The sequence below is a fragment of the Amblyraja radiata genome, chromosome 10, assembly GCF_010909765.2.
Source record: "Amblyraja radiata isolate CabotCenter1 chromosome 10, sAmbRad1.1.pri, whole genome shotgun sequence".
NCBI lineage: Eukaryota > Metazoa > Chordata > Chondrichthyes > Rajiformes > Rajidae > Amblyraja > Amblyraja radiata.
In genome coordinates, this window is record NC_045965.1 from 11,259,560 (window position 1) to 11,287,468 (window position 27,909).

The following is a 27,909-nucleotide window of genomic DNA, read 5'->3' on the forward strand; positions in this document are numbered from 1 at the left end:
AACACGATAAGCATTAGTTTATTAACAGTAGCAATCCCCATTAAGCTTTCATTTATTTTACATTTTTTTCAAAAGCCGCAGAGTATAAAATGCATATAAAGACTTGAAAATCATTATTTCAGATAGATAAAAAGGCTTATTTTTAATATTATGTACAAAGTAGGTCCAACAGTGACAAATCCGTCGGCTTTGAAATATCTGCTCGAATCATTTTCACTTGTGGAGAATAAACAGAAGAGGTCAAAGATTTTTTTTTTAAATAATGCAATTTGTACATAAAAATGTGAAGGGGGATTTTAAATTCGTTCATTCATGGCCCTCTCCAGCTCCGCCATTTGTTCACTCCTCTCATGTGTCATCTTCTGCGTCACAGTGGCCAAGCGCTCATGGTACTGCTCCAGACCAGTCAGCAATTTGGAAAGGAGGTTCTGTTCGCAGATAAATTAAGGACAAAGCTCAAAAGCTGATCCAAGTACTGTGCAATTCATACAATCCGTCAATAGCAAATTCAAGGCATGTTCTAGGGTACGAACACTGGTTTTCTTCCCGATGGTGGGCATGAAAAAGCTATACTTTGTGACAATAGCATTCTCTCAATCACTTGAACATGCCATCCTTTCCATAAGCTAGTATACGGTCCGATTCACCTCCACCCCATTGCAGGCATTGGACTTTGTCCCTGCAACTGGTGCCCTACAATGCAGAGAACTATATTCTGCACTCTTATCTTTTTTTTTGCTTCACCTATTGTGCTCGTGTTTGGCCTGATTGTTATTATGTATAGTATTATCTGATCTGTGTAGGAAGGAACTGCAGATGCTGGTTTAAATCGAAGGTAGACAAAATGCTGGAGTAACTCAGCGGGACAGGCAGCATCTCTGGTGAGAAGGTATGGGTGACGTTTTGGGTCGAGACCCTTCTTCAGACTGATGTCAGGGGAGTGGGCAGGACAGAGATAGAATGTATTATCTGATCTGACTGGAACGCATGCAAAACAAAGCTTTTCACTGTACCTCAATACATGTGACAACAATAAACTAAACATAAAGATAGACACAAAATGCTGGAGTAACTCAGCGGGTGAGGCAGCATCTCTGGAGAGAAGGAATGGGTGATGTTTCAGGTCGACACCCTTCTTCAGACAGATGTCAGCTAGTGGGCGGGACAAAGATAGAATGTAGTCGGAGACAGTAAGACTAGTGGAGAACTGGGAAGGGGAGGGGATGGAGAGAGAGTGAGAAAGCAAGGGCTATCTGAAGTTGGAGGTCAATGTTCATGCTGGGGTGTAAACTACCCAAGCGAAATATGAGGTGTTGTTCCTCCAATTTGCGCTGGGCCTCACTCTGACAATGGAGGAGGCCCAGGACAGAGAGGTCAAATTGGGAATGGGAGGGGGAGTTGAAGTGCTGGGCCATCGGGAGATCACCTTGGTTAAGACGGACTAAGCGGAGGTGTTCAGAGAATCGATCGCCGAGCCTGCGCTTGGTCTCACCAATGTACAGAAGTTGACACCTGGAACAGCGGATACAGTAGCTGAGGTTGGAGGAGGTTCAAGTGAACCGCTGCCTCACCTGGAAAGACTGTTTGGGTCCTTGGATGGAGTCGAGGTGGGAGGTAAAGGGCATCTCCTGCGGTTGCAGGGGAAAGTACCAGGGGAGGGGGTGGTTTGGGTGGGAAGGGACAAGTTGACCAGGGAGTTACAGAGGGAACAGTCTCTGTGCAAAGCAGGCAGGGGAGGAAATGGGAGTGGAGATCTCTCAGTAGTGGGATCTCGTTGGAGGTGGCGAAAATGTTGGAGGATTATATGCTGTACCCGACGGCTGATGGGGTGGAAGGTGAGGACAGGGGGGGCTCTGTCCTTATTACGAATGGGGGGGGAGTGGGAGTAAGAACAGAGCTGCGAGATATCGAGGAGACCCTAGTGAGAGCCTCATCTATAATGGAAAAGGGGAACCCCCATTCCCTAAAGAATGAGGACATCTCCGATGCCCTGGTATGGTAAACCTCATCCTGGGCGCAGATGCAGCGTAGACGGAGGAATTGGGAGTAGGGGGATAGAGTCTTTATAGGAACCAGGGTGGGAAGAAGTGTAGTCAAGATATCTATGGGAGTCGGTAGGTTTGTAGTAGATGTCGGTCAGTAGTCCGTTTCCTGTGATGGAGACGGTGAGATCAAGAAACGGTAGGGACATGTCGGAGATGGTCCAAGTGAATTTGAGTGCAGGATGGAAATTGGTGGTGAAGTTGATGGTCAGTGAGTTCTGCATGGGTGCAGGCGGCAGCACCAATGTAGTCGTCAATGTAGTGGAGGTAGAGTTCGGTGATAGGGCCAGTGTACGCCTGGAACAGGGATTGTTCGATGTACCCTACAAAGAGGCAGACATAGCTAGGGTCCATGCGAGTGCCCATTGCTACTCCTTGGATCTGGAGGAAGTGGGAGGAGTGAAAGGAGATGTTGTTGAGGGTAAGGACCAGCTCTGCTAGGCGGAGGAGAGTACTTATGGACTGAAATGGCTGGCTCTGCGGTTGAGGAAGAAACGGTGGGTTTGAAGATCCTTCTGGTGGGGGTTGGAGGAGTAGAGTGACTGGACATCCACAGTAATGAGGGAGTGGGGGCCTGGAAAATGGAAGTCATTGAGGAGACGAAGAGCGTGTGAGGTGTCTTGGACATAGGAAGGGATTGGACGGAGTCGAGGTATGTGGAAATTAATTTGGCGGGGCATGAACAAGCAGAAACAATGGGTCTACCAAGATAGTTCTGTTTGTAGGTTTTAGGGAGAAAATAAAATCGGGCCGTGCAGGGCTGGGGTACGATACGGTTGAAGGCTTTAGGGGGCAAAAAGCCGATAGTGATGAAGTCAGTCATGGTGCTTGAGATTAAGGCCTGGTGCTCATCCTTGGGGTCATGGTCCATGGTTAAGAAGGAAGAGTGTCTGAAAATTGTCGCCTGGCCTCAGTTTTCAGTAGAGGTCAGCGCGCCAGACTACCGCAGCACCTCCCTTGTCAGCGGGCTTGATTATCCAGTCGGGGTTGCTGCAAAGTGAGCAGAGGGCTATACGTTCAGGGGGAGAGAGGTTAGAGTAGGTAAGGGGAGTGGAAAAGTTGAGGCAGTTGATGTCCCGCCGGCAGTTAGAAATGAAAAGGTCTAAAGAGGACGATCCGGGAGAGTCCAAGAGGAGGGATCCGTTGGAGACAGGAGAATGGGGTCATCACTGGGTGGTGAGGACTTCCCATAGAAAAAGGCACAGAGACAGAGGCTACAGAAGAACTCTACATCGTGGCGGACCCGGAACTCGTCGGAGGTGGGGGCGGAGGGGAACAAAGGCAAGGCCTCTGCTGAGGACAGACCGTTCAGTATGGATAGTGAACACACAGCAAGGATGGGGTTGGGGTCAGAGGCAGGCAGGTGAATGAATGGAGGCAGAAGCGGTCGGGGGGGGGGGGGGGGAATGGTGGGTGTTCAGTGAGGAGAGGGCCATGAGGACTATTGTATGGGTGGGGAGTAGCTGGGGTCACCTGGCTAAAAGGGGAAGACTCATTTAGGTTCCCTGTAGGGGGGTGGGGGGGCAGTAGGACACAACATTATACAAATACAATTAAAATGAAGCCTTAAAGCCCAGTCCCACGGTACGAGTTCATTCCAAGAGCTCTCCCGAGTTTTTTTTTAAAATCAAAGGGGTAAGCACGGAGAATGAACGTAGCGGGGACGTCGGAACTTTGGGACGTCTCTTAGCGCTAACGGCAGGTATTTAGCATGATGAAAAATGTCCACGACAGCCCCGAGTACCAACAAGTGGCCATTACCGTAAATCTCCGAGTTCGAATCAGGGCAAACTCGGGAGAACTCTTGGAATGAACTCGTACCGTGGGACAGGGCTATTAGTTTTAGAGTTGCACATTATTTCTCCATCAACAATACGGTGTCCATTAGTTTTGTAACAGGAAAGGCAAGCTATCAAAGATTAGTTTAGCATAGTGTTATCAAACTGCCCAATCTCGGTCATGGTACATTTAAGAATTATTCAAATTAAATAAATTCTGCAGTTTATCAAAGCAATTATTTTTTAATCATGTAACTATTTTAGGTAGCACATTTTAGGCTGACCTAAACACCTCCAATTAAAATCATATTTGGCACTATTGACATTTACTCATGAGCAAATGTCATTTTGATTAGAGGCATTGAGGTGTCATCAATTTAAACTATTAGAATTCCTGCTGATCTTCACGCAACTAAACATCTAAAGGAATACAAGGTTAAAGTCCGTCATCCAATTATGAAATCTAAACTACACACAAAGCTTTTCTTCAATTTCCCATTACATACCTCACAATCAGACACTTCTTTCTCGCACTTCTCCTGCATCAGCTGAATTTTTGTCAGAATATGTTGGCGTTCACTCTTTAATTGAGCAACTTGCTCAGTCATTTCCTGGCTTCGAAGCTTAAATCGATCATAGTCACTTAAAAAAAAAAAGTCGTATTTTAAAATACATATTTTGTTTAATTTGGGCTCACCTAGAATAGGCCAGATTAAGCTCTTGGCAGCACAGCGGTAGAGTTGTGCCAAAGAACCGGGTTCGATCCAGTCTATATGGAGTTTGTATGTTCTCCCCGTGACCGCATGGATTTCCTCCGGGTGCTCTGGTTCCCTCCCACATTCCAAAGACATGCGGGTTTGTAAGTAAATTGGCTTCTGTAAATTTCCCCTTGTGTGTTAGATAGAGCTAGTGTACAGGATTGATCGCTGGTCTGGGCAGACTCAGTGGGCCGAAGGGCCTGTGTCCGCGCGGTTTCCAACTGAAGTAAAGCTGGCTATCCAAATTCAAGAGCACATTTCTTCTTGCATATATAAATGGAAATTCCAGACCATATTATCACAATGCCTTAATAGGATAGATGGGAACAATCCATTTCATTCTTACAGGTTCACTTTCAGCTGACTGGCAGTGTTTGATGTTACATTTCCCATCCAACGGCAAGCATAGCACAGGTTAGTTACTGAATAAAGCTTCCTTTACACCTTCAAACACTGCGTGAATACATACAGCAGGGGTTTGATTGCATACAACACAGGGGCAGGGACAGCATTGAGCAGTCGACAGAGAAAACTTTCATCCATATTATTCAATTTAACAGTCCCAGCGCAGTTATACCTTGGGGCACATACAGAGTGAATCTCTTTATACTGACACACAAGCACTCCTGGGCGGGTAATATAATAAAAGACCAGGGTTTCTACCTTTATCACCCTTTCGAACAGGCAGATCCCAGTATGCTACTGCCCTAGCTCTAGTTATCCAAGGAGCATGTGATAGTCCCACCCTTTTCCCCTTACGGAAATGTATTTACCCAGTTTCTTGGAATCTCCATCAAGAATGACTCCCATTGCTGGGAATAACCAGTGTGTTTGATGGGATTGGAATTGTTACTTTGTAACTGCCTTAGGCTTTCAAGCACAAAAATTAGTTGATCTATCAGTTTAATCAGGTTTTACTCTGTAGCTAACATGCTACATGTAACCAGGGAGTGTTTATGCAGAAGAATATTTGTAGAAGCAGTAAATACTGACACCTGGTAGTGACACATGGGTTAAAAACTGATAGATTAAAGACACCATAGCGGTTTTCAATTCTGACAGTTTCGATACACATTAGTGTGGTTCTAATTTTAACTACTTTGCTTAAACTCTCCTGTCAACAGATAACAGCTAAAAGATGCACCACAGTCCAAAGCAAACTCTGATACAGTGATTAAATTAATAAAAAAGACACAGAGCTGGTGTCATTCTGTGGGTCAAGAGGCAGTTCTGGACAACATGGATAGGTGGCGTCTCGGGTCTGAAACTGCTTATCCATGCCCTCCATGGATGCTGCCTAACCCTCAGGTTAATGCAGCACTTTGTCCTTTTTTAGTAAAGAAGCATCTGCAGTTCCTTGTGTCCACATTAAGTTTACGTACCTCGCTACTGAATCAAGGTTATGCTCCCAAGTTTCCCGCTTCTTAAATATCTGCATCTGCAGCTTGTCTTGCTTTTCTAACTTCAAACAGAGAACCCTTTTCAGTTGAGCCTCTTCTGTCTGCATGCTTTCAAGTTCCATTCTTTTCCTATCCAGCTTATTTTCTTCATTCCAAATCTGTAGAAAAGTTAAGTGAACAATATATTCTTGCACGAAACAACAGTATCATTTTTGACATGTATGCACATAAAATCCAACAGCTGCTTGATCAAAAGGGCATGATTTCAATATACTTTTGAAACTATCCTATGCTTCTATTTTTACCTTCTATCTTCATATAACTCCAGAGAACATATTTTTCTCAATAGCAGAGAATTAAATAATAGCCTGGCTTTTTGAAACCAAACCAATCCTTGAAATTTATAAGAATGCCCTCACAAGGATTGATTCAATTCAACTATATTAAAACCTAGTAGGATTTATATCTCAGCAAGAACACTGAAACCAAAATTGGACTCCATTGTGCAGGGAAAGTCTTGACGCTTGAGTCGATAGTGTAAATTCACTTGAATATCAAGGCAGACTTGAAAAAACAATAAGATGTTTTCTTCAAAAGAATATTGATTACAGAATAATGTTACAGGACTATTTAAAATTATCAAAGTAAACGGATAGGAAAGGTTTATGGGATATGGGCCAAATGGGACCAGCTGAGGAACGGAGTTTTGGTTGACATGGACAAATTGGGCCAAAGGCCTGTCTCCATGCTGCATGGCTCTATGAAAGGACAAGATAGATTAAAGAAAACTATTTCCAATGACAACTGAATTAAGAGGAGGCCATCAATCCAAAAATAAATAATTTTAAGAGAGGACAGAAAGATTCAAGGTGCTTTTGAATTCATTGCCAGAATATAGACCTAAAAAGTCAAAATTGGATTAGTTTTAAAAGATTCGATGAGTATCGGGTGCTCATGTGAATCTGAACTGTTTGCTCAGGTGGAGAAAATGGCCTGTCCCACATAGGTGATATTTTAGGCAACTGACGGCGACTGTCTGTCATAGCAGGTCGCCGAAAATCTAGTTGACGTCAAGCTACCCACAACCGGCGACCCAATCGTCACGACTTAGGATGTCCACCTACAGTCACACCTACAACCGCACGTGCGACAACCGAAGTCAGCCTACGTCCACCTGCGACAAGCTACGACCCTGTCGGCGACAACTGAAGACAATTCAGTAGCCGGCACCCGTCACCTGTTGACGCAGGTAGTCGCCAATGGAATTCACCGAAGTCAGCACCGGCGACAACCTACGACAACACCTGCGTCAGGTGAAGTCAAGCTATGCACATTGGCGTCAATCCCACTGTCGCCGAACATTTTGAAAATCCAGCGGCTACCAGAAAGACGCTATGACTCTTTGGATGACTGAGGAGACTAAAATCACAATACAATTAGAAAACAGGAGTATAATCCTTATAACTATAAAACTCTTTTGAGTGTGTGTGTGCGCGTGTTTATTTGTTTGTGTGTGATCACATCTGCTCAAAGAAACGATGCGCGAACGGGAAAGTTTTTTACATATTCCTGTAGAGTTTTATCCTGTGGAGTCCAAAATTGTCTTATCTGAAAAAGTTATGCTTTATTTCTCAAGTTATTTATGAAAATGTTCACAAATCTGAAATGTCTTTGAAAATAAAACCAAGCAGCTTTGGCTGATGACGTCACAATTGCTCTGCGGGCTCTGTGTGCTGCGCTGCGATTGACGTCCCCCCCAAGAGCTGCCGCCCTGCTCCCCTCCCCCTCTCTCGCCGCTCTTCCTCTCTCTCCCCCCCTCCTCTCTCTCCCCCCTCCCCTCTCTCTCCCCCATCCGCCTCTCTCCCCCCATCCCCCCCACACCTCCCTTCCACCTCTCCCCCTCCCTTCCCAGCCACCCCCTCCCTCTCCCTCTGTTCCTCTCTCTGTTTGTCTCTGCCCCTCTCACTCTAACCCTCACTCTTAACCTCCCCCCACCCCTCTCTAGATGGGCCTGCGAGTTGGGGGCTATGCGTCAGTGGATAGGATGGGTATGGGGTAAAAGGAGCCAATTAAAATATCAGGGTGTCTGTGTGTGTGCGTGCGTGTTGGTTAATGTGTGTGTGACGCCGCAGGCCGCCCCCCCCACCCCCGCAACCGTGCGTTGAGGGGACGGGACCCAACAGGTCCCACTTGGTCTAGTAACATTCAAAACTCCAAAAGAATGATTGATCTAGCAATTATGCTATATCACTGACAATAGAATAATTATAAAGTGCATTAAATTCATTTTAAGAGAAAAAATGCATTTAACATTTATTTTCATTTATAAGAAAAGCAGATATTTATCAGCAGTTACTGGAAAAACTTTTTCAAATGTTATCTTGTGTACAAATGCATTCATGTAAAAATAACAAAAAACAACCCCCCCCCCCCCCCCCCCACTTTTCTGATTAGCTTCTATGTAGTTCACCATGCTGATTTGGTCAAATATCTGAAGTAGAGATAAAGTTTCCATTACTCATTCCAGTCAGTGATGAGCATAATAAATACCATAATAATAATAATAATAATAATATACAAATAATTAAATTTATGATTCTGTGTAATTAAGATGTTTGTTTTTCAAAAAATCGTTGATTTTCAAAGTTTTCACCCATAATAAAGAACACTTTATGAAACTGATGTGATGTGCTGAACATCGTCACAATGTTCACCCACATTGAAAACAGTCATTTAGGATATTTGAGTTAGCAAAGGTTAAGCAAAATGTAATGCACAGTTTGATAAACATACCTCTGTGTTCTCACTGCTTATTTTGTCAAAGCCAGCTTGGGATTGTTGCATGATACTGCAGTAAGTTTCCAGTTCTTTTTTCTGAAAATCACTAAAATTTGCCAACTTGTCCTGAAGTTCCAATGTCCTGTCGTTTTTCTTTTGCTGTTGAATATGCACAAAAAAGAATGACGATGGAGATAAACCAGTCAGCTAGATTTTTTGATAAGCACGAGTTGGCACATCCACAATACCAACCAGTCAGTCCTTGACCGGAAATTGTCTGCTGTTTAGGTCTGATGATGCCAACCCAAAGCACTCTCTGCACACTAAGAATGCAACTAGGACATTTAGGAAAAGATAAATAGACAACATTCAAGGCAGATCCCTTCCATGTTTATTTCAGTTAAATCACATAGAGTAGGTTTTAACCATAGGGGCAGTTTGTAGTACCCCTTGACATGCCAAGCAATGACTTAGCTCGGAACAAGTGCTCAAGGCAATATTAAGTTGCAGTCTGGAGACAAGAGATTGTAGATACTTGAACCATGAACAAAACATACTGGAAGAACTCGGTGGGTCAGGCAGCTTCTGTGAAGGGAAACAGACAGAAGACCTTTCAGGATGGGACCCTTGTTTAGCCTGATCAGATGTCTGCCAATTTCCTCCACACACACACGGCTTGACCTGCTGAGGTCTTCCAGTGCTTTGTTTTTTCATTAAGTTGCAGCCTGTTGCCACAGATCTCCTTTCACGTGGATGATTGTAAAAATACATCTTGAAAAAGAAGACCATAGTGACCATCTCATACATCCTGAATGTCAAACTACACCAGAACAGTGAGGAAATTACTATTTTTTATCCTGGAGGAATAAACAGGAACCAACGGCGTAGATTCTACTCATTTTAAAAGATACTGCTCAGAGACAAAACATGTAATTATTCAATTACATACTATCATTCCCATCATATCTTAAGCACAGATGAATTACTTTAGTTTAACTTAGGGATACAACATGCTGTGTGAAGGCCCTTCGGCACACCGAGTATACGCCAACATCGATCATCCATTCACACTAGTTCTCTGTAATCCCACTTTCACATCCCCACTCTACAAACCCAGTTTTTAAAAAAAGCACCAGTTAACATCAGGCAGCTGAAAATTATTAAGAAACAAAAGTCTACACCGAGTCATACAATGTGGAAACAGGCTCTTCCGTCCAACTTGCCCACACTGACCAACATGTCCCATCTACACTAGTCCCACTTGCCTGCATTTGGCCCATATTCCTCCAGACCTGTCCTATCGATATACCCGTCTAATTACTTCTTAATCATTGCGATAGATCCTGCATCAATGACCTCCTCCTGCAGCTTGTTCAATGCACCTTCCACCCAGTGTGTCGAAAAAGTTACCATTCAAATTCCTATAAAATTATTCCCCCATCACCTTAAACCTATGCCCTCTGGTTCTCAATTCCCCCACTCTGGGCTAGAGATTCTGTGGGTCCGCCTGATCTATTCCCCTCATGATATTATATACAAAAAAGGGAAAAGTTGTGACAGAAAAAACATGTTCAGTGGGACAAAAAAAAGTTTAAAACAATGATTCCACTAACAGTCCTGACACAGATCCCTGCATTGGAAAGAATGTAGAATCAGGTTGCGCAGGGTTGTAGATGATCTTAAAAGAGGTCAGTGACTGTGGCTCTTTATATGTGTACCAGGTTTCCATGCAGGGAAAGTTAGATGGTGTAGGATAGTTAACGTTCAGCCTTTACAAAGCATTGTTTCAGAAACAGCAGCAGCAAAGTTGACGGCACGACTGACAACAATAATAATAATAATAATAAATTTTATTTATGGGCGCCTTTCAAGTCTCAAGGACACCTTACAAAAATTGAGCATGTAACATTAGATCAAGAGGCGGGTTCTGAAGGAGGGAGGTTAGAATGCCTAAAGGATGTTGAGAAATTGATATAATTGACACCACGCTAGCCAATGAAAAAGTACATTCCAAAGGTGGGAAGAAAAGTGCACTGGGGTGGATAGTTTGGAGGGTTCTTCCAGCCAAAGGTGTAGACAGAGGCAAATAGCAATTTAAGGAATTTCACCCTTGCAAAACAATACCGTGACTTTTGCACAAAAGCCACTTCCATCTTGATACTCTTTTCACTTAAAATGGGAGTAGTCTGATGAACTGGTGGACAAATTCACAATAAATTGCCCGCAAAAGGTAGCAATGTATCATCTAAACTTATATAAGAATATTCATACCAAGGCAACCTTCTTCTTTTCAACTGCCTCACTCATTGCCAGTATTTCACTCTTCTGTTGTTCTGGGCATTCCACAATCATGGGTTTGAGCTTTGCTTGTCTCTCCTTTGCATTGACCATGTCCACTTTGAGTTGGCTCTATGAATAAAAGATAACAATAAAATAACTTTATCAGGGAAAATAATTACGTTAACCTTTCCAACCTGTCAACCAACAGTTGGGATTCTGTGGTATAATGGTTATTTTTACAGTATTAGAGGGCTAGACTACTGGCTGTAGTATGAAAGGTCAAAACCAAGTTACATAAATAATTCAGAAATAAAAATCTAAAATCAATGGATTATGATAAAATGTGAATTCTGAGGCAGAATTCTCTGCCTCAGAGGGCAGTGGAGGCCGGTTCTCTGGATACTTTCAAGAGAGAGCTAGATAGGGCTCTTGAAGATAGCTGAGTCAGGGGATATGGGGAGAAGGCAGGAACGGGGTACTGATTGGGGATGATCAACCATGATCACACTGAATGGCGGTGCTGGCTCGAAGGGCCGAATGGCCTTCTCCTGCACCTATTGTGCCACTGTTAACCAACACACTTTAGACAGGACTATCTGTAAAATCTAGAGGCCGATGTATGCTCTCTGATTGTTGGCAGAACATAGAAGGCTGGATAAATGTAGCTTCAATATACCCAAAGGTCTACTCAACCATAACTGCACCCAACATCTTGTATACTCGTTCCCTACACCAAGCTGCAACATAACATACATATCTATGAATGTCCCACAGAAACTTGCCACTGTTTGGTTAACAGCACCGCCCAAATCTACTACTTCTAATGCTTAGGATGACAAGAACAGCAGTCACAAGGGAAACATTAGCCTGCTTAGAAGTTTTTGCTTCTGTGTAACCCTACTCAAGTATGAAACCTGGGCAGCAGGTCAAATTTTAGGCTTTCAATTTATGTTCCAACTTGTGGCATGCTTTTGTTTTTCAAACTAAAAATGTTCTTTTGAATAATTAAATGCAGCTTCACAACCTCATTAGCAGCATTCATCAACTTATTATGAAAGATCAACGTTATATTAGAATTATTTACATCCAAGAGCAGGCAAGCATTTGTGTAGAAATAGATTTGACTGGAAATCTTTAAATTAGGTTGTTTATAACCATTTGGAATTCGTTAATTTAAGGCTTCGACGTGATTCTTCCATTAGCTAGGGTACAGTCAAATTTACCTCTATCCCATTGCCTCCATTAGACTCTGTCTCTGGAACTGGTGCGCTACAATGCTGAAATTATATTCTGCACCCTGTATCGTCCCCTATGCTCTACGTATTGTACTTCACGTTGGTTTGATTGTATTCCCGCAGTTTATTTAGAGATACAGCGCGGAAACATACCCTTCAACCTAACAAATTATAAGGTAATTTGTGATAGGAGTAGAATTAGGCCATTAGGCCCATCAAGTCTACGCCAGCATTCAATTATGGCTGATCTATCTATCCCTCCTAAACACATTCTCCTGTCTTCTCTCCATAACCTCCGACACCTGTACAAATCAAAAATCGATCGATCTCTGCCTTACAAATATCCACAGCCTTCTGTGGCAAAGAATTCCACAGATTCATCACCCTCTGACTAAAGAAATTTCTCCTCATCTCCTTCCCAAAAGAACGTCCTTTAATTCTGAGGCTATTACCTCTAATCCTAGACTCCCCCACTGGTGGAAACATCATCTCCACATCCACTCTATCCAAGCCTCTCACTATTCTGTATGTTTTACTAAGGTCCCCCCTCATTCTTCTAAACTCCAGCGAGTACATGCCCAGTGCTGACAAACGCTCATCATAGATTAACCTACTTATTCCTGGGATCATTCTTGTAAAGCTCCTCTGGACCCTTTCCAGAGCCAACACATCCTTCCTCTGATATAGTGTCCAAAATTGCGGTTGAGTCCACGTCAACCAACAATCCCCATACACTAGCACCATTCGACACACCAGGAACAATTTACATTTTTTACCCAAGCCAATTAACCTACAAACCTGTACGTCTTTGAGTGTGTTGTGGCCGTTAACCCTGTTACATGCAACTCAACTTCAACTCATCAACAATCAGAAATTACATTTCCACATTTGATGGCAAACTGACGTATGATGTTCATATGAAGTTGTTGAGCTTAATTTAGCAATTAAAATTTTTATTTTTCATTTAGTTATTCAAACTGAATTTTCGATTTTTTATTGAGAGGCAAAAGCATGTCACAAGTTGGAACGGAAATTGGATGACGGAATAAAATTTGCAGAAGTGCAAAGCCATGGCATTAGATCACACTTAAATCAACGTGACAACATTTACCAATTCATTAAAATCTTCAGGAAATAAAAACCTAGACAAAGGTTAAGATATACCTACCAGCCTTTTGTTTTGTTCGGCAATTTCACCCTTCAGTTGTGTCGTTGCATCTTGAACAGAGGTCTGAATGAATTAGAAAATGCAGTGTTATTTTCTCTAATTCTTGTCTTCTGCATTTTCCATTAAAACAAGAAATATATCACACGGTCACATTAAAGTTCAAATTGTATTAGAACCAGATTAGATTTTGAATGTCCCTCCGGACCTTAAAATAGATGCTGATGGACGTCATAACCATCCAACTCAGAGTCATACAGCGTGGAAACATGTCCTTCCGCCCAACATACACACTGGCCAACATTAGTCCCACCTGGCTGCATTTGGCTCTAAACCTATCCTATCCATGTACCTGTCTAAATGTTTCGTAAATGTTACAATAGCACCTGCCTTAACTACCTCCTCCAGAAGCTCGTTCCATACAGCCACCTCCCTTTGCGTGAAAAAGTCACCCCTCAAGTTCCTATTAACTTTCCCCCGTCACTTTAAACCTGATGGATCTGGTACTCAATTCCCCTACTCTGGACCTGATCTATTCCTCTCATGATTTTGTACACCTCTAGGAGATCACCCCCTCATCCTCCTGCGCCGCAAGGAATAGAGTCCTAGCCTACAAAACCTCTCTCTATAGCTCGGGCCCTTGAGTCTGAGCAACATCCTCGTAAATCTTCTCGGCACCCTTTCCAGCTTGACACCATCTTTTCTATAATATGGTGCCTAAAACTGAACACAATACTCTATATCCGGCTTCACCAAATTCTTGTACAACTGCAACATGACCTCCCAAGCTCTATACTCAATGCTCTGACTGAAGGCCAATATGCCAAATATACCTCGCCTCTATTTAACGACGACTCATAAATCTCCGTGAGGGCTCCTGCAATTTCTTCTCTTGCTTCCCAAAGTGTTCTCGGATATATCTGATCAGGCCTGGGAGATATGTCCATCTTCATACACGTCAGGGCCTACAGCAACTTTGTGACCATAATAATAACTGCTCTCAAGACACTTCTAGTGACTACCTCAAGACCCCCGTGCTCCTGTCTTTCTCCACGATAAAAACAGAGGAAAAATACTAATTGAGGACCTTGTCCATTTCCTGTGGCTCCACACAGTTTTGATTACTGAGGTGTCCCACTCTCTCTCTGGTTACCCTTTTTCCCTTTATGATCTTGGGATTAAAATCTCTTTGGATTATACTTAATGCTATCTGCCAGAGCTACCTCCGGTCCCCTTTTGGCACATCCGATTTCCTTTTTAGCTTAGTTCCCGAAACTCCTCCAGGGATACATTTGATCCCAGCTGCCTATACCCGTCCCATGGCTCCTTCTTATTCTTTCCCTCATCATCCAGGCTTCTCTCCTTGCCCTTCACTAACAAGGACATGCATGTCCTGAACTCTTGTCAGCACACTTTTAAAAACATTGCATTCCTGATGTTCCTTTTCCTACTCATCAAACACCTCCTCAGGTACATCAAACCTGCTCCAATCAACTCGAGTGAGTTCCTGTCTCATACCCTCAAAGTTGGCCTTGCCCCCAATTTAGCATCTTAACTCGTGAGCCAGCTCTATCCCTATCGATAATTATCTTAAACCTAGTAGACCAGTGGTTGCTGGTCTCAAAAGGCTCATCTACAAACACTTCATTCACTTGCCCCTCCCAATTTCCCATGACTAAATCAAGCGTTGCCCTCTCCCATGTAGGGCACTCAACATATTGCCAGAGGATATTTTCTTGAATACATTTGCCAAATTCCACCCCAGCTAGACCTTTCGCACTATGAAATTCCCAGTCAATGTTGGGAAAATTAAAATCCCCAACGACCTTATTAGACTTGCAGCTGCCTGCAATCTCCGGGCACATTTGCTCTTCTAATTCCCGTGGACTATTCGGGGGTTTGTATTACACCCCCAGCAAGGTGATCATCCCTTTCTTGTTCCTCAGCTCCACCCATATATCCTCACTAGGCAAACCGGCCCTAATGTCACCCCTGACCACAGCTGTGACATCCTCCTTAACCAATAACACACCGCCCCCTTATTTTACCTGTGTCTCCTGAAGCACCTGCACCCTGCAACAATGAGCTGCCAGTCCTGCCCCTCTTTGAGCCATGTTTGCGTAATGGCTACGTCCCAATCGCCCATGTCTATCCATGTCCCAAGTTTTTCTGCCTTACCCATCAGGCTTTACATTAAAATACATTCAATTTAAACCGACATTCCTTCCTTGCTCCCTGCCTTTCTCCTACCTACTCTGTCCTCAATACTTTCTCTCATTACCCTTCACACCAAATTCTAACCTCTCACCTGCATCTGTCCTGTATAAGATCCCACCCGTGTTGCACTAGCTAACCTGCCTGCCAGTATAGAATTTAGCCATTTCTGCCTGTAGGATAATCCAAACTGGCCACACTCTCCTACATAAAAATAGTAAATATATGCCAAAGTCACAAGTTGACAGTAAAGAGCTTTGTAATATTCCGCTACATTAATTAAAGTTGTTAACAGGAGGAGAGCTACAACACAAGCATACTTAAGAAGATACAGAGTGCTGAAGTAACTCAGTGGGTCAGGCAGCATTACAGGAACGGTGGTGTTTCGGGTCGTCAGTCTGAGAAAGGGTACCGACCCAAAACGACCATGTTCTCCTGAGATGCTGCCTGTCCTGCTGAGCTACAGTATTCTGTGTCTTCTTTCGTAAACCAGCATCTGCAGTTCCTTTTTTTCCTACACAAGTGCACTTACTTGTTTGTGACGATACTCCCAGTTTATCACTTGCTGCAACTCTCCAATGCTTGCAGACAGCACCTCAATCTTTTCCTGTTGGTCAGGTGGTATTGTTCTGGCAAAGCAAGTGTTTTCCAATAAAGTTATTTATATTACTTCATACGACTTGCACATCTTTAAAATCTCAAAGTAATATATTTAGTAATAGTACATCAGGATCTAGTCTATTCCATCATTACTTTTAGATGCAGCACTCCATCCTTCAACTGATAACTTGCGCCAACATTTATGGGGTTAAACAAAAGTATTCCATTACAACAGATAATCTGGGTTGTGTTTTGGATTAGTGTTTGATCCTGTGTAACAAGATGATTATAGGAGAGAGCCATATTAAATTTGTGAATTGTAATATTCACCAAGAAAATTGAAATGCATCAAAATGGTGCAGAATGCTACAAATGGAGATTAATGGAGAGCAATATTAAGGATACATTAAAAATATATCCCAGCATATTTCTTACTGAAGCTGCATTTCTTAAATGTGCAGCATCAGCAGTTGTTTTCCTCACGGTATCCTAGTCTAAGAAAACGTTTCACCATTTTGATTTTTTCCAGAGCAGATGTCAACTTTGTAGTGCACAACACAAAGTGCTGGAGGAACTTCAAGCCTGAAGACGGGTCCCAACCAAACAAAAAACATCTCTATTTTCCCTCCACAGATGCGGCGTGACCTTCCGAGTTCCTCCAGCACTTTGTCGTTTGCTCAAGATTCCAGCATCTACAGTTCCTTGTGTCTCCACCGTGTAGTGCAATTAAAGCACGATGGTTCCCAGATAGCTGATCCAACAAACAAAATCAATAGTATATTTTCTGTATCCAATGGGACCTGTGGCCCGTGCAACGTTGCAACTACTATTAAGGGCCTGTCCCACTTGGGTGTCATTTGCACGTCCTACAATCCTGGGGCGCCTCGCCCGACTGCGTGTCACTGCCTACGTCATCACGAACACGTAATGCGCACCATGCATGCATCACGTGCCCGGCACGGCACGCGCGTCGTGACGCATAAATGATGTCGCGTAAATTACGCGCAAATGACGCCCAAGTGGGACAGGCCCTTCAGGAGTTTTTTTTTTAACTTACACTGGGTATAATTAGAGAAATAAATACTCCTCTCACAGCTTAATCTGCATTAGTGTTAACCTACTGAAGACTTTGAATTCTGTATTTCATTTCTTCATTTGATGTAAGCATCTGCTGCATCATCCCCAGATTCATTGCCTGTGGGGAATAATTACACTTGTTATATTTTTCTGCTAACATTATACTTTTGCTGTGCAGCTACTTTGCCTAAAAATATATTTTGCACTCCTCTACTATGAGAATAATCATGACCAGATCAGCAAAATAAAGATTGAATTTAAAATTCAATTGGCTTGCATTCAGAGACGTTAGAAAGAACCTGAAAGTCAAATCAATCAATTTCTTTATTAGATAGAATCTATCTACAAACAAGATAGTCAGTGTTGCAGACTATACAAACAGGAAAATGTAAAGAATGGAGAATCCAACACCTATTAAATGCAAGCATTTTGAAAAACACTTTAAATGTTGTTCTGATAAAAGGCAATGTATTATACATGGTGAAAAATGCTCAAAGGTATACAGATAAAGGATCAGAAAACTGTAAAGATAACTTGCACTTTCAGTGTCTAGATAATGGAGCAACACAATCAGAAAAAATAGCAAAATCACAGAATGTACAACTAAATCCATTGGTAAAAGACGACAGCTCATTGATTTGATCATATTTGCATTACATTCAATTAGATAAAGATGGTTTATTCTTTATGATGTACATATAATCTCCAGAGACTAAGAAAAGCAGGTCTCCCTACTGTTCATCTAAGGACCTTCTACAGGGCACCATCAAGAGTATATTGACCTACGGCACCACTTCCTGGTTTGGGAGCTGCAAGGCTTATGAGCAAAACCAACTTAACAGGATAGTGAAGACAGCCAGTAGGATCATTGGTGCCCCACTCCCTTTCCTGTTGGAGATCTATCAGAAGCGGAGTATCAGCAGAGCCATCTCCATTATTAAGGACCCCTATCATCCATCACACCACATCTTCTCCATTCTGCCATCTGGGAAGAGGTACAGGAGCATCAGCTGCAAAACCAGCAGGATACTACACAGCTTCTTCCCACAGGCAATAAGACTAGTTAACGGACTGTGTCCCCTCCCCATATATCATACACCAACACATCTAACCTCGCCCTTACTTTGACAGCTAGGCACCTGTCAAAGCAAAGCCACTGTTTGGCCTGAATGTCTGTATTTATTTCAATTATTAGGCCTATTTTAGATATGGTAATTTTAATTTTTACAGCTATATGTATTTATTCTGTTTTTATTAACTGCACTGTCGGGAACTGATTGAGAAACAATTTTTTGTTTCATCTGTGTATGCAAGTACTCAGTTAAAATGATATTAAAGTAAATACTGAATATAATCCAGATTCATAAATGAATATTTTGGTAGGATGATGAAAGATGCTTTCACAATAACACTCCCTCAGGAATACCACAGGGGCAAATAAATTGCATTTCATTAAAAAAAAACTCAAATTAGATATCTAATTCTAAGTCAATAAAATTTGTCCTTAATGTTTCATATAAGAGCGAAAATTTTATTTGTTGCAGGAATCTTGTTCTGTGGAACATAAGATTATACTTCATTTATAAATCAATACTCACAAAACTTTTTTGTTGGTTCAGATAGATATCCAGAGCTCTCCTTCTGAATTGGAAAAAGCTGATGATACCACTCAGGATCATAATGACACGTTTTGTTTCTATGTTAATTAAATTCGTACAACAGATGAGCAAGTAAGAAAGAGAAAGAAAAACAGTCAGCACTTCAGACATCTCAACATACCGCCAACCATATTTTGATGATCAATTCTTAAAATTGGATCATGTGAGCAAATATATTAAACAATAACAATAAAGATTGTTCATTTCCAGTGGTGCTCAAAAACATAATTATACTTAGCATTTCTCTAAAATATAATTCAATATAATCTCACTCAACTGTAATTATCAATAGGTTAGCTATCAAGTTATTCAATACAAAATTATGAAAAATGGACAATGCTACTTTTCCTACACCAATATATATGTGATAAGTACAATGTTTATAGATGAAGTGGAATATACTAATCTTCTGCTGGTTTCCAAAATTTATTTAGACTGCACTGGAGTTGTGTTAATAAGCTTGAAAAAGCTTGCTCAAGTTAAATGTTACATCAGATCTGGTTAAGCTGAAAACAGGTTGTCCTATAGTACAAAATATACAAGTTGTAGGGCTATACTTCTACTAGATGTTTCCACTAGAGGGAGAGTCTAGGACTAGAGGTCATAGCCTCAGACTTAAAGGACGTTCTTTTAGGAAGACGATGAGAAATGTATTTAATCCGTGGGTGGTGGATCTGTGGAATTATTTGTCACCAAGGCTGTAGAGGCCAAGTCAGTGGATATTTTTAAGGCAGAGATAGATAGATTCTTGATTAGTACAGGTGTCAGAAGTTATGGGGAGAAGTCAGGACAATGCAGTTACGAGGGAGATAGATCAGACATGATTGAATGGAGTACACTTGATGTGCCGAATGGCCTAATTCGACTCCTATTACTTATGACCCATACTCTTCACGTTACAAGACCACATCACAATAGCACATAGTAGAAAACTGAAATGGGTGCGTTTGTGCCAAAAATCATTCACAAGTAATATTCAAACTTTACTATAAATTGAGTTTGTTCTGTTGTGCAGCTGCTTAAAGAATTTGATTACCTGTCAACTCTCATGATTTATTATTGGCTACACTACACGTGGTTATACATGAGGAAAGATATTAAACTGGACAAAGTGACTTTTAGGTGGATGCAAGTCAGTTCAGTTAATTTACTGCTTTGGATAATTTCCCTATGCTTTTATGTCAAAAATTTCATTCAATTTAGTAATGTGAATTATTGATTTAATACAGGCATTCAATATCTGCGGAGCCTTTAAATTTAATCCCAAGCCGCGTGATTTGAGTCATAGAACTAAATCTAAAAGAAGTGCATAATATGCATGAAATTGCATGCTTTAATGGAAGTTGAATTAATTTAGAAACTTACTGGGATTCCAGAGGTCATTCATCGTAAAATTTGGGATTGCGCACATGGATATCAAATTATGCCTGAGTAAGACATTTAAAAACAAGTCAGTTTGTACAATGTTGGTTTCTTTCAAACAATACCACAAAAGTCATTTAACAATATCCTTTTCAAGCAACACAAATTCCATCTAAATAATTCTAAAAAAAAACGAAATCCTGTTTATATCATTTAACATTCAAATATTATTTGGCCTTTTAATGTGTAATTAGTCCTTGTGAGTAGACGTCATTACTTCTGAAAGTTAGCTAGATTTCATATTAGATTAGTAATATGGATGCGTGAGAATACAATTAAAAACTCTTGCATCCCAATGATTGACTGCCAGGAAAGAAATCTAAGCCGTCTAACACTAATAGGTGGCCCTTCTTCCAATTTGCAATTAACATGGAACACAGAGCAGTACAGCATAAGAACGGGCCCTTCAGCCCACAGTGTCTGTGACAAAGCCAAGACTAACTCTTATCTGCTTGCACGTAAACCATATCACTCCAAATCCACTTGACTTACTAAAAGCCTCTTAACCTCAACCATCCATTCCGCTTCCACCCCAGTAGCCTTTCCAGGCACCAAGCACTATGTTTAAAAAAACTTGCCCCGCACATCTCTTTTAAACATTATCCGTTTGTTACACTCAAAATAGAAGCAAACAAGGTCACTGAAGCTATTGAATTATATTGAATCACACTGTTATCTTTGTTCTTAAGAGCATAAAGACTTAATGTACTTTGTCTTTGGAGAGATTCTAGTGAGATGGTCTACAAAAGGTGGTGCAGCAGTAGAGCTGCTACCTTACAGTGCTATAGACCTGGTTTCAATCCCGACTGCAGATGGTCTGTAAAGAGTCTGTACATCTCCCCGTAAACGCGTGGGTTTTCTACTTCCATATTCCAAAGATGCACAGGTTTGGAGATTAATTGGCTTTAGGAAAAATGTAAAATTTGACCTAATGTGTTGGATAATGCTAGTGTACTGGAATTATTGGTCGGCCCAGACTCGGTGGACCAAAGGGCCTGTTTCCATGCTCTATCTCTAAACTAAACGAAAAGCATGTCAGTTTGTCGAGACAAATAAAGTCCTTTCCTATCCCATCACTTTTAGTCTCCAAGTGTTTTAGTTTACTGGTCACAACATGGCAAACCAGCTATTTCAGGAGACACTTGTCTGAACGACTTGGATTCTCAGCTACCCAAAATGCCTTATTCTGCCGGACCACTTTGATACTTACATGCAAATATACAGGTTCAATGTTGCGATAGAATTTTCAAAAAGTTGTGGATATGGCACGTTTTCATCTCCAGGCAGCTATAGATAAACCAGATGCATTGATTTAGGTCTCTTGCATTCCATTTGAATAATTCATTTGAGAAGTTGGCTTATAGATGATATAAAACTAGAAATATTCTTCAAAGGTTAAATGTCAGAAGTGCAAGATTGATAAGGTAAAACATTATTTCATACAACTACTGCAGACATTATTCTGCAAGAATCACTACTGGCTCTAAATTTTAACACGATCAACCCTAGTGGAATAATAACAGATGTTTACAGAGGTAAGTATACGAGAAAGGAGATAAAAGTGAGTGTTTTATCTGCATTAAAGAGTTAGTTCACAAAGTCTAACTAGCGTCAGGGAGATCAATGATTATATTACTTTATGGATAAACAAATGTACATTTAAGTGGGACTTAATATATTCATATCCATAATCAAGTACTTGTGTAGCAAGCACCAATTCTTGTACTATTATCAATTTTCACTTATTACACTGATAATCAAGCCAATCATGCTAACGTGTAATGGATGGTACACAGAGTCAAGAACATAAATATATATTGTATGCATTATTCTTGCTAATGTTTACTCACCATGCAGAAACAATCTGGCCGTGCATCGAAAATATACTGCAGAGTTCTCATGTACAAGCACTGCACAACCTCTGGCTATTGAAACAAAAAAAAAGTCATTTTTTCCCCCCCCCATTCATATTACATTGCAAGCAAGTTCAAATATGACATTTTCAAGCAAGCCAGTATTATCATGATCTACTTTTACAAATAAGAATTCAAAATGTACATAAATGACAATTATTCATTAACCAGTACATGTAAAATGATTTTCTAGAATATTATCAAAATATACTCAGAATTATTTCCATTATGCATCTCAATTCATATTTTACAACCAAGAAACTCTCTTTGAAACAGCTGGACACCTAACTCAATATGAGTAGTACATAGTAAAATGTTCAAATATTCTAAGGTTGCAACCTCAGAGAGTTGAAAATGTATTCAAAAGTGTCAAGGGAATAGCATATCAAAACTAACAATGAAAATAATGAATGTAGGGTTGGAGCCATATTCTTTTCCAGCTCCATTTAAAAATATATGTTCCACTGCTTAATGCTCTTGCCCTTATAAATCAATGCATTCTTGGCTATGAGTGATTTTACAGAAGTTTAGAGAAATGTTGTAAAATGCTTACCTTTGAAATGTCAGCTTTGTTAACGTTGCTAGCTTCTGGCCCACTTAATATGTGTTTGCGACAGTAATTTACAATATAATCCAATTTACAAATAGGAAAGGCAACTCTTTCCCCCTCCATTTCAGCTATAAAGTAGAGTGCATTTTAGAATTCACATTGGCATTGTTTAACATGTTAACCAAGTCACAATTATTAAAAGGAAGAAGGGTCTCAACCCAAAACGTCATCTATTCCTTCTCTCCAGAGATGCTGCCTGTCCCGCTGAGTTACTCCAACATTTTGTGTCTGCTCACAATTATTAACTATATCTACCCCTTCTTATGTGCTCCCCCAACTTCGGTGCGCAACCATTTCTCCCGCTATCCAGCTCCTCCTACCTATATCTCTCCCACTGGCTTTACATTTCTCTTCGCGTCTCTCCTTACTTGACACCTTTTGACTCCTTTACATCTCTAGCCTTTGTCACTTACCACACCCATCAAAACCCTCCTCACCTATCCCATGCCAGGCTTTGTCCTGACCCCACCACTTTTCCAACTTTCTGCCCCCCCTCCCCACTATAAAATCTGACGAATGGTTCCGAAATGTCACCCATGTTGCCTGACCTGCCGAGTTACACCTGCACTTTGTGTTTTGTTCTCTATACCAGCTATGATAGTTGGCAATGTTCAAAAAATATTTAATATCTTGTATTCTTTTGTCTACATAGAAATCAATCGACAATAATCCACAACTTAATCTGATATGAAAAATTTAAAGTTAATATAAACGCTGAATATTACATAAAACCTCATCTTGTTGACTAAATTGATATGTGGGAAATAAATTAAGATCAGGGAAGCTAGCAGATAAACATCTAATGAGGTTCAATCTAGAAATTAAATGACAGATGCACTCTAATACCTTTGAGCATAAATTGCTTGCCATAAATTATGTCAAGTTGTGTAATACCACTTATATCATCTGACTTATTAACTTTGAAAGATAATCGCATGCACAACTAATGACACAGTGACACCTCGATTCAAAATACTACTTATGGGAAATATAACATTTTGTCCCAATTAAAAAAGATGTAGTCTGCAACTAAATGCAAATATGCATTGCATACAAATATTCATCAAAACAAATATATATGTTTTGAATATGTTGCAAATTTGCTTCCCTGTCCAGATTTATCCATTTTTATCCAGTGGCATGCTAGATAAATTATTCATGCACCTGCACAGTAGAACAATGGGATAGATTAAAAGGAAAAGTTAACATGCTTACGTGGTTTAAAAGTCTTTTCAAATACTTCTTACTATAGAAAACAAAATAATAAAATACACAATTAAAATCTTCAATTTTCAAAGCATTACATGTGTTATATTCAACAATTGGCCAAAATTACAGTCTTTGAATACCAGTGTAAAATTCAATTCTTTGCCACTAATCCAAGTAGCAAGATTGTGACATGACTGAATGGCCCCAGTACGATGTGTTGGAAGGAACCGCAGATGCTGGTTTAGACCAAAGATAGACACAAAATGCTGGAGTAACTCAGCGGGGCAGGCAGAATCTCTGGATAGAAGGAATGGGTGACGTTTCAGGTCGAGATCCTTCTTTGGCATTTTGAGCCCACTCCCATATCCTTTTCTAGTGAGTTTTGAGTCAATCACAGGGTTTTCAATGGGTCAGAGTCCCGGGCATGGGTGGCTGGAAGAATTACAGAGGAGCAAGACTTTGAATGGATTAAAAATTCAGAATTGGAATCTTAAAATTGAACCATTTCGACCCAGACACCAATGGGAGCTAAAGGATGAGAGGTTAAACTATCTTTAATCAGACTTTACATTGCACTGGCCAGACACTGCGACCGGTAAGTGACTATGAAAGGTTTAGAGGGAGACAGGTCAACCACGGGCAAATGGGACTAATGCACCAGCATGCAGGTACAGCAGGCAGTGATGAAAGCAAATGGCATGTTGGCCTTCATAACAGGAGGAGTTGAGTATGGGAGCAAAGTGCTGAAGAAACTCAGCGCTTGCAGCAGCATCCATGGAGCGAAGGAAATAGGCAACGTTTCGGGCCAAAACCCTTCCTCTGAGGCACCCGCTGAGTTTCTCCAGCACTTTGGTCTACCTTCGATTTTCCAGCATCTGCAGTTCCTTCTTAACCATATCTGACGTATTGTGGCCAGTTTTGGTCTCCCAACTTGAGGAAGGACATTCTTGCTATCGAGGGAGTGCAGCGCAGGTTCACCAGGTTAATTCCCGGGATGGCAGGACTGTCATATGTTGATAGAATGGAGCGGTTGGGCTTGTATACTCTGGAATTTAGAAGGATGAGAGGGCATCTTATTGAAACATTTTAGATTATTAAGGGTTTGGACACACTAGATGCAGGAAACATGTTCCCAATGTTGGGGGAGTCCAGAATCAGGGGCCACAGTTTAAGAATGAATTGAATCCTTTATTTGTCATTCAGACCTTTCGGTCTGAACGAAATGTCGTTGCCTGCAGCCATACATGTAATAATGAACAACACATAATAAACACAAATTAACATCCACCACAGTGAGTTCACCAAGCACCTCCTCACTGTGATGGAGCAAATGTCTTAGGGTTGCTGTCTCTTTCCTCTTCTCCCTCTGCGCTGAGGCGATACCCCACCGGGTGATGGTAAGTCAGTCCCGCAGTTCAAGCTCCGCGGCCCGGGGGTGGTCGAAGCTGCCGCCCTCCAGTCCAGCGGACGCAGTTGTTACCACAGGAGCTCCCGAAAACAGGCATCAACCTGTGACCTGCGACTCCCGACGATGTCAACCACTGGCCCGCGGCCGAGCCCCGGATTCAGGTCGCCGCCGCCAGAACGCCGCCTCAGCCACCGGAGCACCATCTCCGCCCTGCACCGGGCCGCCCTCACGGGAGCGCCATTCCAGCCCCGAGCCGGGCCGCCTTCACGGGAGCGTCTCAGCCCCACACCGGGCCGCCCCCACGGGAGCATCTTCCAGCCAGGAGCCGGGCCGCCCACACGGGAGCACCTTCCAGCCGGGAGCAGAGACGCCCACACAGGTGCGCCTTCCAGCCGGGAGCCGGGTCGCCCACACGGGAGCACCTTCCAGCCGGGAGCCGGGCTGCCTACACGGGAGCGCCTTCCAGCCAGGAGCCGGGCCGCCCACACGGGAGCGCCTTCCAGCCGGGAGACGGGCCGCCCACACGGGAGCGTCTCAGCCCCACACCGGGCCGCCCACACGGGAGCACCTTCCACCCGGGAGCCGGGCCGCCCTCACAGGTGTCTCAGCCCCGCGCCGAGTCGTGCTGCTGCCCGAACGCTGCCGCAGCTCGAAGACGGCCAGCCTCGCGTTGGTAAGTCCCGGCTGGCTCTATCCGGATCCTCGAGGTCGGTCGTAGGTTGGAGGCCGCCAGCTCCGCCATTAGGCCTCAGCTCAGACGGGGGAAGAGAAGGGGGATACGACAAGAAAGTCGCATTCCCCCGAAGGGAGAGACAGAAAGCCCTGTTTCACCCCCCCCCCACAACATAACACAACCTAACAACCAAAAGTTTAACTGAACAAGACAAAAAAAACAACACAAAAAAGTAAAAACAGACAGACTGCAGGCGAGCCGCAGCCTTTTCACAGCGCCGCCACTTCCGGAATTGTATACTCTGGAATTTAGACGGATGAGAGGGCATTTTATTGAAACATTTTAGATTATTAAGGGTTTGGACATGCTAGATGCAGGAAACCTGTTCCCAATGTTGGGGGAGTCCAGAATCAGGGGTTAAACAGTTTAGAACGGAGATGAGAAAAGACGTTTTCTCACAGAGAGTGGCGAGTCTGTGGAATTCTCTGCCGCAGAGGGTGGTGGAGACCGGTTCTCTGGATGCTTTCAAGAGAGAGCTAGATAGGGCTCTTAAAGATAGCGGAGTCAGGGGATATGGGGAGAAGGCAGGAACAGGGTACTGATTGGGGATGATCAGCCATGATCACATTGAATGGTGGTGCTGGCTCGACGGGCCGAATGGCCTACTTGTCTAATAAAAATGGGACTCGTGTAAATAGGGCATCTAGAACGGTCTGTGCTACATCTGCATGACTATATGGGACTACAGATGGCACAATGGGCTAAGTGTTCGGCTGGCAACCGGAAGGTAGCCGGTTCGAATCCCGCTTGGAGTGCATACTGTTGTTGTGTCCTTGGGCAAGACACTTCACCCACCTTTGCCTGTGTGTGAATGTGTGTGAGTGATTGGTGGTGGTCGGAGGGGCCGTAGGCGCAGATTGGCAGCCACGCTTCCGTCAGTCTGCCCCAGGGCAGCTGTGGCTACAGAAGTAGCTTACCACCACCGAGTGTGACTGAGGAGTGTATGAATAATGCGATGTAAAGCGCCTTGAGTATTAGAAAGGCGCTATATAAATCCCATCCATTATTATTATTATTATAAAGATGTAGTGGCTCTTGGCCATGACGTCAGGCCGGCTGCTGACCAACTGAGCATGCGGGCGACCGGCTGCCGGCCCTCCATGGCAGCGGCCGAGTATGCGCAGAGGCGCCGGCTCTCGACCGGGCCGGCCGAGCATGCGCAGTAACACGGATCCCCGGTACCGGCACCGTCCGAGCATGCGCACAAGGGCAGGGGTGCCGGCACCGGCTCTGCCAGCTGCGACACGTACTTCCCCGCGCCGCGCCCGGCCCCGCCGAGGTGAGAGGTGATTTAGTTCTTTAAAATCCATCCACAACGTCGGCGGATGCGGAGTGATTTTTATCACCGCGTCTGCACAATTCGAGGAGTAATAGGCAGATGCCTCAGACAAATAGGGCAACAAAGCGCTGGCGGCTTCTGCAAAAGGGGCGATAGGATGGGTTACTTGCCGCGGATACACGGTGTCCGGTTGCCTCGGGTGCTCCGGCCGCCCTCACACCCCCGCAGTGACCGGTACCTTCACCCGCCGCCGCGCTCTGACTCCACCATTCAACTTTGGCGCCTTCGACGTCAACTGCCAGACGCCGTGACATCACCGGTGAGATCATCGCGCTCTTGCGTCGCTTGGA

At 42.8% G+C, this 27,909-nt stretch overlaps 1 protein-coding gene across 2 annotated transcripts; it reads right to left on the reverse strand.

Moving 5' to 3' along the window:
* Positions 1 to 27,841, reverse strand: nuf2 (NUF2 component of NDC80 kinetochore complex). 2 transcript variants are annotated; one of them, XM_033028011.1, is made up of 15 exons: positions 27,730 to 27,841; positions 24,146 to 24,176; positions 22,874 to 22,998; positions 22,258 to 22,332; positions 21,618 to 21,694; positions 20,351 to 20,412; positions 18,926 to 19,023; positions 17,372 to 17,445; positions 16,183 to 16,279; positions 13,440 to 13,502; positions 11,028 to 11,165; positions 8,772 to 8,915; positions 5,961 to 6,136; positions 4,327 to 4,462; positions 1 to 428 (listed from the first exon to the last, which is right to left on the reverse strand). In XM_033028011.1, exons 3-15 carry the CDS (start codon positions 22,991 to 22,993, stop codon positions 297 to 299), a joined length of 1,392 nt encoding a protein of 463 aa, XP_032883902.1. In that variant the 5' UTR covers positions 22,994 to 22,998; positions 24,146 to 24,176; positions 27,730 to 27,841; the 3' UTR covers positions 1 to 296. The 2 variants fall into 2 exon arrangements, with proteins under 2 accessions (XP_032883902.1, XP_032883903.1); XM_033028012.1 differs by having other exon boundaries at positions 27,726 to 27,800.
* Positions 27,842 to 27,909: the final 68 nt, after the last annotated feature.